The sequence below is a fragment of the Sinocyclocheilus anshuiensis genome, unplaced genomic scaffold (assembly GCF_001515605.1).
Source record: "Sinocyclocheilus anshuiensis isolate Anshui unplaced genomic scaffold, SAMN03320099.WGS_v1.1 scaffold1166, whole genome shotgun sequence".
Lineage (NCBI taxonomy): Eukaryota > Metazoa > Chordata > Actinopteri > Cypriniformes > Cyprinidae > Sinocyclocheilus > Sinocyclocheilus anshuiensis.
The window spans coordinates 285,373-298,068 of record NW_015536532.1 but is presented as its reverse complement, the minus strand read 5'-3'; the positions used below and the strand labels follow the sequence as shown (position 1 = coordinate 298,068).

General features: G+C 37.5%; 1 protein-coding gene across 1 annotated transcript in view; it reads right to left on the bottom strand.

Moving 5' to 3' along the window:
- LOC107695131 (MAGUK p55 subfamily member 2-like) overlaps positions 1-12,696 on the bottom strand; it is an 18,283-nt gene that overhangs the window by 2,777 nt on the left and 2,810 nt on the right. Inside the window, exons 2-12 of the mRNA XM_016494947.1 lie at positions 8,193-8,235; positions 6,913-7,013; positions 5,785-5,937; positions 5,537-5,692; positions 4,278-4,505; positions 3,798-3,817; positions 3,627-3,688; positions 2,768-2,836; positions 2,508-2,669; positions 2,130-2,332; positions 1,915-2,040 (exon numbers count right to left, since the gene is read on the bottom strand). Of these exons, the coding sequence (XP_016350433.1) occupies positions 1,915-2,040; positions 2,130-2,332; positions 2,508-2,669; positions 2,768-2,836; positions 3,627-3,688; positions 3,798-3,817; positions 4,278-4,505; positions 5,537-5,692; positions 5,785-5,937; positions 6,913-7,013; positions 8,193-8,223 (1,311 nt within the window). The 5' untranslated portion in view covers positions 8,224-8,235. The remainder of the gene's footprint in view (positions 1-1,914; positions 2,041-2,129; positions 2,333-2,507; positions 2,670-2,767; positions 2,837-3,626; positions 3,689-3,797; positions 3,818-4,277; positions 4,506-5,536; positions 5,693-5,784; positions 5,938-6,912; positions 7,014-8,192; positions 8,236-12,696) is intronic.

Here is a 12,696-nt window from a genome sequence, read left to right as displayed (position 1 = left end):
TTCGAGAGTGCTCGAGCCGTGCGCTCTCATCTGCGTGTCCTGTTTCCTTGTTTCATGTTGGAGCGTGGTGTTCGGATCCCGGCACTCATGTCTTGTTGAGTTTCGGTTTCGTGTCGGGGTCCGGACACTTGTGCTCCATGTTCTTTCTTGTTGTGGGAGCGTGCGGTCTCGAGTTCGCTCGGCCGTGCACTCTTCTGTCCACGTGTGTTGTGTTTTGTGTTGCACATGGTTTGTGTTCGGCCGCGTGCTTTTCTTGTTGTCTTGTGGTGTTGTTGCACGCAGCTCATGTTATCAGCTGTGTGTGTCCTGTGTCCTGTTTTGTCTTGTGCTGTGTAGCACGCAGCTTGGTTTTCGCTGGCTGCATGCTGTCGTGTGAACACGAGTTTTCTCATTAGCTGCGTGTTCGTGTCTTGTTTCGTTCAAGCACATGGCTTGTGATTGTTTTGCTGGCCATGTGCTTGTGTTTGTTTTCTGTGAGCACATGGCTTTTGTCTTGGTTTCCTGTGTGCCATGTGCTCTCATGTCAATTGTTTTGACCCCACCCATCTTGTTAAATGATTATTGGTTAATTTGCCCCACATGTGTTCCCTCGTTACCCTCCTCATTTGCTCTCTATTTATTCTCCTTGTGTTTGCAGTCCCGTGCCAGTTCGTCATCGTATCAACATTGAATGTATCCTGACGTGTCGTGTCCTGTCCTGTCCTGATCCTGCCTTACCAGCCTGTTTTCCCCAACGGGGTAGTTTTTGTTGTTTGTTTTGTTTTATTTTACTATTAAAAGCCCATTACTCTGCACTACTGAGTCCTCGCCTCATCCTTTCATCCCCAACCCTGACAGTCTGTCCATCCATCATAAAAAGTGCTCCACACAGCTCAAGGAGGTTAACAAAAGCCTTCTGAAGCAAAGCGATGCATTTGTGTAATTGAAATATCCATATTTACAACTGGTTGCACTTTATTTTAAGGTGTCCTTGTTACAGTGTAATTATACATTTAAGTACTAAGTAATATTAAATTACTACATGTACTTACTATATGGTTATGATTAGGGTTTGGTTTAGGGCTATTTGCATGTAATTATGCATAATTTATTGTTATTATAATAGTACGAACATGTAACATGTGTAACAAGGACACCTTAAAATAAAGTGTTACCTAACAACTTTATAAACCGTAATCTCTAGCCCGTAGGATGTAGGTGTAGCTTAAGCTCCAGGGAGAAGATGCTAGTCTCGCGAAAACCAAGTTTTGTATACAGCAAAGGAAAACCAGTCTCCTCTTGACTTATATTGAACTAATTTGTGACCGGTGTTTTGTTTTGCTCTCAAAATATAGATTAAACCCAATCCCTACCCCTAAACCTAACCCTACCCATAATTTATTCCTAAAATCAGTGTGAAATGATAGCTGATTAACAAGGGTGTAGAAGTACCTAACCCTGATCGTAAGCCTTAAACAGATATTTCCTGAAAAGTTATCCCTCAATTCTGATTGGTTAATTGGAATGTTGTTCCAGGATCAACAAGGATGTTGATCCAGGAACATGTTGTACTTGGTCAAATCACGGTCACCATGCTTACGCCTACATCCTACGTCATCCACTGGATGCCACTCTCTTGTGAATGCACGTACAACAGTTAGTGCAAGCTAGATTACGAATTATAAAGTTTTATATATGGATATTTTTGTTACACAAATGTATCGCTTTGCATAGATGTGCACATCTTTTGATAGATGTGCTTTATTGGAATTCAAAATCTGAACACCTAAAGTTTTGAAGAGCAAGCACATTTTTTAATATATCTCTGATTGTATTCATCTGAAAGAAGAAAGTCACATACATCTAGGATGGCTTGAGGGTGAGTAAATCACGGGGTAATTTTAATTTTTGGGTGAACTATCCCTTTAAACTTACTGTTCGGTGTTTGGTCACTCCTGCCTCCACCCCAGATCTGTTCATGGCCTTCAGCACCTCAAACTCTGGGGCTTTGATGAACACTACATATGGCAAAAACTCTGATGTCCTGAGGACTTTTAGGGCCTATGGCCAAAAAAAAAAATGTCAGAATCAAAAAGTGGTTTTCATGAAATACTGTTGTTGATCATCTCCTTAGTTAAAGAGTCCCTTACCTGTGGGTTGACGTCCAGGATACAGAAACGTCCAGCCTCCACTACTTCATGGATGGAGTCATTCTTGGTGCCGTAGAGGTTACCGTCATATTCACCATGTTCAAGATAGAGGCCAGCTTTAATATCAGCTTCCATCTTACTCCGGGATGTGAGGGCATACATCATGTTCTCTCTGTCTGCTGATTTGGGCTTCCTAGAGGTGTCTGTGGACAGTTACATGATGAATCATTCATTTCTGTTTATTAACAGATTAGCACTACATTTTGGTTGTGTCCAAAAAAATCCCTCACACTAAAGGGAAGAAATATTTGCATCAGGAATGAGTCTGAACCCTCACAGTAAAGAAAACTGTGCCTAATACACCCAGAGATGACTCACAGGGGACGGTGGTGCCATAGTGCTGAGGGTCTGACACTAGCAACTTATTCTTCAGACTTCGTCGGCCCACTCCAGGTGCACCAATCAGAACCAGCATCTTCCTGCGAAACGGTGGGACTTTTGCCACCTCCTCATAGATCAGTAACTCATGCCTGTCAAAATCTGTCAGGGATTAAAAAAATAAAGAATGAAAGATTGGAAAACAGAAAAGACATGCAGTTTAAAAAAAAAACATGCATTTGAGTCAAAAGAAAACAAACCTGCATTTTTAGTAGTCAGATACATCATTTTCTTCTTCTTCTTGCCAACCATTCCAGTGCAGAGATTGGCTGTAATACACAGTGATATTATCTATAGACAAATATTTACTGCATTACTGAACCTTTAACAAAGTTTGCACCTTAACTGTTTGCATTGCTTTAAAGCAGCACTATGTAAATTTTTCTGTGTTCAAAATGTGCAAAATGTATATAATGAGCGAGTACATCATGAATTCATCTTCCAAGCCGCGTTTTTGTCTTATTCCGCTGCGGAGTAACACATACCTGCGTGAATCGCCATAGACATAAACTTAGAGAAGTAGCTCCGGTTGGAATGTTCTTCCGCGGGATGTGTGCAGTTCTGTTTATTAACCGCTAGAGCGCCAAAAATTACACAGTGCTGCTTTAAGAACGTTTGATTAGAGGATTAGACATCGTAAACGTTCATATTAAATCCACCAGGGGGCAGTACGCACAAATCAACCATTCAATAGGGTAGGGTTAAAAAACAATAAAACATATAAACAATAATAATAATGCTTTAATTAATGCATTAAATTGATCAAAATTGATAGTGAAGACATTTACAATGTTAATAAAAATAATACTTCAAATTAATGCAGTTCTTTTAAACTTTCTGTTCAAAGAATCCTGAAAAAAATATTAAGCAGCACAACTGTTTCAATTTTATTTATTTTTTTTAAGCAGTAAATCATCATATTAGAATGATTTCTGAAGGACCATGTGACAATGATGCAGAAAATTCAGATTTGCATCACAGGACTAAATGATATTTGAAAATATATTAAAAATAGACATTTTAAATTGTATATTATTATTATTACTACTATAAGTATACCTGCTGGTGAAAGGACAACATCTTTCTTCACAAAAGCTTTCCTCTTCTCCTCCAGAAGTTGACTGGGAAAAAAAAAATGGATTTTGAGCATTTTAAAGTTTAAGAGTTTAATTTTTGTAATCTGATTACGTAATCCAGATTACATGTAATCAGTTACTACCCAGCACTGACTATTTCCAATAATTCAAAATCTGAAAATGATTTAAAACATTAGGTCAGTTTTCAAATAATTTATTCTAAGGCATTTAATATAAATTGATTTAACAGTCCATCTGAAAGTTAAAATTGTTTCACCCCATCAAAGAATTATATAAATGCAGTCTGAAATAGTAAAATGCTAATAGTGTCTGCTGAGACTGCCTACAACATGCTTCTACATTTAAAAATCTAAATCTTGTCTGCTCTCACAGTGAACACATCTGGCTTTAACCGAGAGTTCGCTCCTAACTCTGGTATCCATGACAACCACGAAAGAGCAGCAGAGAAAAACAAGAGGAAAGTAGGTTGCAGTGATGTGCACATGTGGAGCCACCAGCATTTCAAAACCACTGGTGGCCTGAGACATAATACCAGGTGTAAACGGGGTCATCGATGTGATGCCCTATGCATGCAAGTACACTGAACATGTCCCGGTGTGTATTGTGATGGTACCTGTCTGAGGGGATGCGGCTCCTGGTAGCTGGGAAGGATTTTGAGCACTACACCGCCGCTGGCCTCCTGCAGCATCTCCTGCAGCACACGAGGGTCGTCACCCACCTCTCGCCCGTTCACCTCTTTGATGATGTCACCCACGTGGAGCAGACCCTGCTGGTCGATCATCCCCCCGTGGAGAATGCGGGCGATCACCAGCTCTCCGTTCTCAATGCGGAACGTCACACCCTGACAAAACAACAGGACGACAAGTCAGAAACTAGTAGTCAAAACACTCTAAGTAAGCACATTTGGAATCTGATCAATCAGTTTCCATGATTTTCCATGACCTTTATATATTAATTTACTATTTTATAGTGATGCATACTAACAAAAAAAAATTGTATATTCACTGTAGGATTTCATATAATGAATATTAACGTAATATTTTAGAGCAAGCATAACTACATATTTCATTTGATCCTATCATTATGCTCTGGTCTAAAATATAATATTAGTATTATATATAAATATATACATACATACATATAATAATATAGGAATGGTAGGTGTCGTATTCCTATAGGTAGATGTGATCAGCTGAGAATCAGCTGATGCAAGCCTGCCAGAACTAACGCTAACGCTTAATATATAATAAGAACATAACCATAAATTTGTTTTAATAATTTCATAATGCTCTGCTCTGTAAAAATAATATTAGAATTAAAATAAAATTATAGTATAATTTAATATAATATTACAAATATATGGAAATGTCATATTATATAATTACATAATTTATTGTTATAAAATATATAATTTGAAACAGAAATCTTGTATATTAAGCTCATATTTTACAGCAGAGCATAACCATACATATTGTTTAATACTATCATTATGGTCTGCTCTAAAATATAATATTAGTATTACATTTTAATAATATTTAAAAATTACATTAAATATCATAATTTAATATAACATTACTATTATACAATACAATATATAATTATATAAATAAACAAAGCATAATCACTTAGAAATTTTGTACAATTTAATACTTTAGAGCACAGCATAATTATAAAATGTATATTCTCTACAGAAATGTATGACTTTTCAAAGATTTGTTTTTTCTTGTTTTTATTTCTATGAATTTTCCAGGTATGAAAAAAAATTATACAAGTTTTGTTACCGTGGGAACCAACATCAAGAAAAAGATCTTGAGTATGAGAGAGTTTTTAAAGCCTTCTCTGCACACAGAAACACTGTGAGTGCAATCTTACCAAATGCTCTCCAGCCACTTTGCGGATGCCCACCATGCGGATGGCATCAGCTGGCACCGGTACACTGTTGATGGGCGGCTCCATGAAAGCACAGGGGCTCGAGGGCGGAGTTTCACATGTCTGAGAGGCCACAGAGTCGTGCGTCTCCAACAGAGACTGATCATCAAAAGCACAGCGCGTCAGTCACTAATCAGACTGTCTATTATTCCCATTGCATTCGACAGGTCTGCTGGTCTGCAGCGGTGTACCTGGAAGTTCGGCTGGTTGAGTATGCGTGACAGCTCTGCGGCGGTGTTGCTGTGGTGTGTGAAGGGGCTCAGCTCTCTCAGGATGTCCTGCACCAGCTCCACATTATTGTCCCTCACGGCCTCCAGTCGTGTCTCCTCCAGACTCTCTGCACTCTAGAAGATCAGTCAGGTTTTAAGAGCCAAAATAATGATCAGTTATTGGTTTGTCGTGAAAGATTGGCTATATTGCTACTGTTGCTTTTGACAACTTCCGACAAGATTTCTTATCTTATTCATATTCAGATATATTTAAAAGACATTTATCATGTATTTATTCTTACACATTATTTACTATTCTCTTATTTATGTGTGTGCATGCATGTTTCTTATACAATATTATTCTAATATTTTTCAGACTGATACTGGTTGAGATCCATCAAAATACATAAAAGAATCAACAACTTTTAAATGATGAAAATAATGAAAATAGTTATTTCAGCAGTCATTACTCCAGTCTTTAGTGTCACATGATCCTTCAGAAATTAATGCTGATTTGGTGCTCAATAAACATTTCCTTTCATCATTATTAATGTTGAAAACAGTTCATTGGTAACTGATATACTACCGTTCAATAGTAAACAGTAAACTCAATAATAAACTTTTTGAATTGTTCTTTTGAACTTTCTATTCATCAAAGAATCCTGAGAAAATGTAGCACAGTTTCCACAAATTCAGCAGCAACCCTTCAGCATTTATAATAATAAGAACCATTATTAATAGTTGATTATCAATAATAATTGAGTACCACATTTCTTAAGACTGAAATAATAGCTGCTTAAATAACATTTTAAAACACATTCAAATAGAAAAATGTTAAATTGTAATAATATTTCACAATATTAGTGTTTTACTGTACTTCTGGTTAAATAAATGCAGCCGTAGTAAGCAGAGACTTTTTTCAAAAACATGAAACATTTATTTAATTATTCCACATTTTTGACAGGTGGTATAAATTAATTTTAAATCAATATTTCATAAATGTATTTACTTGTTGAGTAGCTATAAGTGGGATTATGTATAGTCACAACTTTTTTTTAATATGATTATTTTTTGGCAATAATGACTGCGGTATGTGGGCTGAAAACTGACCACTGGGCTCTCCATGATGCCCTTGAGGAAGATGAGGTCCAGGTCATTGGCAGTGGTGGAGCTGGTGCTGTCACTCAGTGTGTCCAGCACCTGCGGCACTGCTGGGGGGAAAAAGACAGAGACCTGATTAAACAGCTGCTTATGTGACACTGTACTCTTTGATCAAACACACACACTCGCGCAATCTGTTTTATACTTACATCTTACCATATGGACAATATTAGGTCTTTTTTAAATGTACAGCTCAAATGTATATGAAATATGAACCACATTTTTGTGAAGCCTCCTGGAACTATGCCTTTAACTACTGAAATATGACTAGTCGTGTATATGATAAGATGTAGAGGGCTTAAACTGTACGTCTGACCTTATAGGTAGATCACTGCACCTTAATATAGCAGAATCACACAGTATTTATTAGCAGACACTGCAGGGCACAAAAATGTCAAGTGGATCTCCAGGGAATGATATCACTGAAGCTGGGTATCCCTGTGTGTGTGCCAGCCATCTGTGGCACAAGGGTGTCCATGTTTATAAGTACAGCGCCAGGAAAATCCTCACAGCAAACAGTCAAATTACTTTTAGTGACCATCATTTCTGTGATTTATCTGTTGTGATCTGTACCGTTTTGGCTCGACATCAAATTCTTAGAATGAAACAACTTTGTTGTGGCTACTGTTTACGCCACAGGCACAAAGCAACAATAGTTTGCTGAAATGATGCTAAGCCATTTGCATTAGGGTCCAAAAACATGCAAAGGAAAAATATATATGCTGTAAATAAATGCTTTTCATAGTAGATGGAAACAGTTTTTTAAGCTTTTTTTCATTAAAACAACATGATTTAAACATTTTTGTTTGACTAAACATCACATTAAAGCACTTTTGGTCACCATGCATTCATCCTTTATTTGGCAAACAGCAAAAAGTGCAAAAAAAATATTTAAATGAAGGGCATTTAGGATGGACTAACTATAACACTAAATTGAGCAGGACAAATAAGATTTGTCATTAAAAATGTTTAAAGCATCATTTTCGTCACCGTTATTTCCATCACAGAATGCTGCTGAACACAATGCATGTTTTGAAATGTGATGGAAATATGAAAAAGTGACAAAAGTGAAAGACATCTCCTGTGATGCTTGTATGTTCACTGTTGGACATTGTTATTGGATGCATTAAATAAACATTCAACAGTGAGAATGTAAAAAGTGTGTTTTATAAGTTTATTTTGTAAAGTTCCACAGGGCCAAAAATGCTCTTATTTGTGATGATACTTACCATGCTCTGTGCTGGTGGCTGCCACAGGCATGATGTTTGAAATCTGCAACCAAAGCATCAGAGAGAGAGAGATTTAACATTAATATTTAACATCATCATTAGGAATAGAGGGTAGAGTAAGTATAAGCAAAAGAAAGATGGGGAATGAAAAGAGATGTAAGAGAGTGGGGGTATTTACTAGTAAGCTGTGGCTGCTATGACAATATATACAATAACATGAGATATGCAGTCTGTGTGTGTGTGTGGGGGGAGGGAGAGAATGAATGGTTTTTAGGGGGTTGCTTAGATTCAGCCCTGTCCTCCAAATGAAAGCATGACAGGGAGCAGGTGCACTAGAGACACAAGTCACAGGAGGAGGAGATAGGGCAGATGGAGAGTGGGAATAACAGAAGCGCTGAGAATAAGATTGAAAGATTTTTATTATACGTATTTTTTATAATAGACTTTCTGGAATACTTGATTCGGTTTGGTCAATCGCTGCATCCTACTGTCAAATAATTCTGTATAAATGACTGTGACTGTGTATAAATGACTGTATAAATGACTGTGCTGTCCCAGGCAATAGATTTATCCATCACTCCACAGTCTCTTTCTTCCAATATAATAAAATAATTTCTAACAGCTAAATCAGTGATTCGTGTTATTAGGCATGATAGTGTTTTGTATGCGTATTCCCATAAATTCCTGCTCTAAAACTGTGTAAACCGTGTCCCAGAAAGCAGTAATCCCTCAAAGACCTGAAGGATCAGAGGACCTTAAGACCTGACACACCTTCTCTCTCTCTCATTTGTCTCACACACACACACACACACACACACAAATGGCTAATCCAACTAATAGGCAAACAATTGTTTTCTCTGGACATCTGTTGTGATTTTGCAACACTTTCTCACGAACAGGAGCTGCGCTGTCAATCATATTACAAAACAGGATGTATTATGTAACGTATGTACTGATACAGCACACAGTGAGCATATAAATTAACCATGTGTATGCTAGAGACGACTACACTGCCTTCATTACTTCAGCTCAAAGAGGGATCTTCCCATGGGAGCATTAACAACACACCATTCTACTGACATTATGAAGCTTTCAACACAAATAATGGGAGCAAAGTATTCTCAAAAATCCTATGCAACCATGAACCATTTTCACATACACTGTATGACAGAGGTGGTTGCTATAGTGATCCCTTTTCTCCCACGTTACGTTATGAGCTGAGTGACTAGCCTACTTCCCTAAAGGGGAAAGTAGCTGCCTTACATTCCAGCTGCCATGAATTCAAGTTGAAGCCCAGGAAGCTGGAACGTCTTACTTAAAAATCTGGACTATTTGATTGCTGTTATACAGTTATTAGACAGATATATGTCACTCAAAAATTAAAACTGTCATCAGTTACTCATCCTCATATCGTTCCAAACCTGTATGACTTTCACATGGTTTCGCATGGTCAGCGCATATTCAGGTTTTCGCTGAGGAGCCGAGCCGGTGACCCGGCCGCTCAGCGGTGGTACAGGAGCTGTGGCGACGGGACATGACGTCTCCGTTCCCTCCTTCAGGGAACGAGGGTTACCATACGTAACCGAGACGTTACCTTTCAGTCGGTCACTCTCGACGTCACGTCGGATGACTGACGAATTGGGATCCTACCAAAGGGCCACAGCTACTGCCCCTTCCAGTGTCCTGTGGAAGCCACCTGCGCCCCTACTTTTTGGCGTAGGCCAGGGCTTACCACAAGAGGACCAGCTACTGCTGCTATGGCACTTCCCAATCAGTAAGACTGGATAACAATGGGAAAACGTACCCGTTCCACTTGGGACAGGGACGTTGCGGAAGCTCCAACCTTCCCGAAGGAGGTTTCGGAAGCAAATACACACATAAACATCCCTTAGGTGCATATGGAATATTGGAGGTGATTGTAACCCTCTTGCTGATTACAGAACCGGCTTTACTGATAAGATGCGCGTTAAATATCGCATGCGATTAATCGTGCAGCCCTAGTTAACCTACAGGCACAATAATGCTTCTCTGGTCAAGGTGTTTGATTAAAACTTTAAATATTGAACATCACAGTTAGCACAATATTAGCATATTAATATTTGCAATGTTGCAGAAGAAACAAGTAAAGCAAATTATAGTGTTACAATTTAAAATAAAATAAGCCCCAAAAAGTATTTGAACCCATAAATGACATTTAAAAGAATTACAAACAATAATCTTCAAATAAATTATGCTAGTAATTTTAAAGTGTCCAGGGCTGTGTTTCCCAAAATGAACGATTAATATAAAATAATATTTATACATTTTATTGCTATAATATAACAAATTAACTATACCACAGTAATATAATTATTTAATGAAGAGTTCCATAAAGTTGAAACATCTGTGAGGGTGGTTTGTCCCGCTATTGCTGTGTCCTGTTTTGTGAGGCTTCTCCCCTGGATGAAGAAACTCGCAATAAGTGGATTCAGAGTAGTATATGTAAGGATTTTAACATCACTTTTGATACTACAGTCTGCAGGTGCCACTTACGGTAACGACAACATACGGTTCTACTCTAGGTAAGATCTAAACCCTTATTTACACTACTACCATGCACAATGTAGACCTGTTGTGAATTTGTTTTTTTTTTGTCGCTGTGGTTGCCTGTTTTTTAAAAACCACTTCTGTGGGTCTGGGCAATATGTGTTAACGAGTTAATAGATGATTCACCCAAAAATTTAAATAAAGCTGTCATCATATACTCACCTTTATGTAGTTGTAAACCCATATGGCTTGATTTCTTCATTGGCATACAGAAATGTTGTAAATAATGTTAGTGTCAGTCAGCTATTTAGATATTTTTTCCCCCACAGAAGAAATTCATAATGGTTTAGAATGACACGAGGGAGAATAAGCTAAAACCCCAGTTAAAATAATTGTTTTCATAAGAGTACTTGCATGTCAATACATTATACATTTTTAAAGTAACCATCAGGTTCAGTGTAAGCAAACTTGCATTATTACATTGTGTGGTGTGTATTTTCTGAAAACATGTCTCATTCAATCTAGATTTGAGATGTAGAACCATTTAATGGCCTTTTGGAGAGTTATTGAATCTGCTTCCCACATGGTTCGTGAGACCAGAGCGAGGACAGCTACAATGAGGAGATAAGTTGAAATAACAAGCAATGCAATGGTAAATATTGATATTATATTATTTGTGACAAAGAAAATGTTATATTTTTATTTTTTGATGTGCACGTTACATGCATGTATCATAATTATTTAAAATGTATTTTGACAGTGTCAGTCTCTGCAGCCCTTCGATGAGTTCCTCCTTTTCATGGTCCACCTTTCAGTCAGTCTTCCACAGAGAGATCTGGCCTTACACAAAACACTTGGGATGGATTCATTTGGTTTTATTTGTACAGACTAGAATATTAAATATAATGTAAATGCAAATATATATATAACTTCAATACAGTTTCTTGCTCACTAGTGTAATCTAAACATGTAAATATAAACACGTAATTTTTAGAAAGTTTGATACAGTGTAATAGTTATTTAAAATACTAATAACCGTGATAGTGTAATGGTATGGTTTTTTAACACTTCTGCCACTTTGAGGACTGATAGGTCAAGCAGATCACTGGTGACGCCACTGTAAAACAAAGGTATAGTGTAAATTGACCATTAAAAAATATAAAAAATCTTCCACCACTGTCATTACATGTTGCATACATTATGAATGGAGCCATATACAATATGATTGTGTTTTTGTCTTTTTTCTGCTAGGGCTAATCATATATCACATGTTATACATTATGAATATAGCAAGATATGAAGATATTTTGCATCCAATGTCTTCTTTAAAATTAAAATATTAACTTAGCCCTGCTATTTTAGTGCTGATCAAATCGGTGCAGCAGCGTTATCCAGTTTTATTAGCTAGATTTAGAAGACGATAGAACAATACGCACCCTAAAGTTGTCGATGTAACTGGAAACGTTTAATGCCCTTCTCCGTGTGATGAAATTCATTTACAGTAATCCGGGGAAGTTCTTGTAAGCTGAAAAATCATCTTCTCCTCTTTTTGAAAGCTCTACGTAAGGAACAATGGCTTTCGGTACAGCACCGGATTTAAGTAAGCCCCCTGAGGAAAAATGCACATTAAAATTACCAGGATATCAAAACATTCAGTAAAAACACGTTGTTCATTTACAAATCAATTACACATATTAAGATCAATCGCTTACATTGAGAATTTCTTGTGGCGTCTCGAGGAAATATCAGTGTTTAACTGTCAACACTGCCCTCTAGTGGTCGGGAGCATTTCCGTTGTGTTGTGGCTTAATGTCGTTGTGTTGTGAGCTTAATGTCGTTGTGTTGTGAGCTTAATGCCGTTGTGTTGTGAGCTTAATGTCGTTGTGTTGTGGCTTAATGTCGTTGTGTTGTGAGCTTAATGTCGTTGTGTTGTGAGCTTAATGCCGTTGTGTTGTGAGCTTAATGTCGTTGTGTTGTG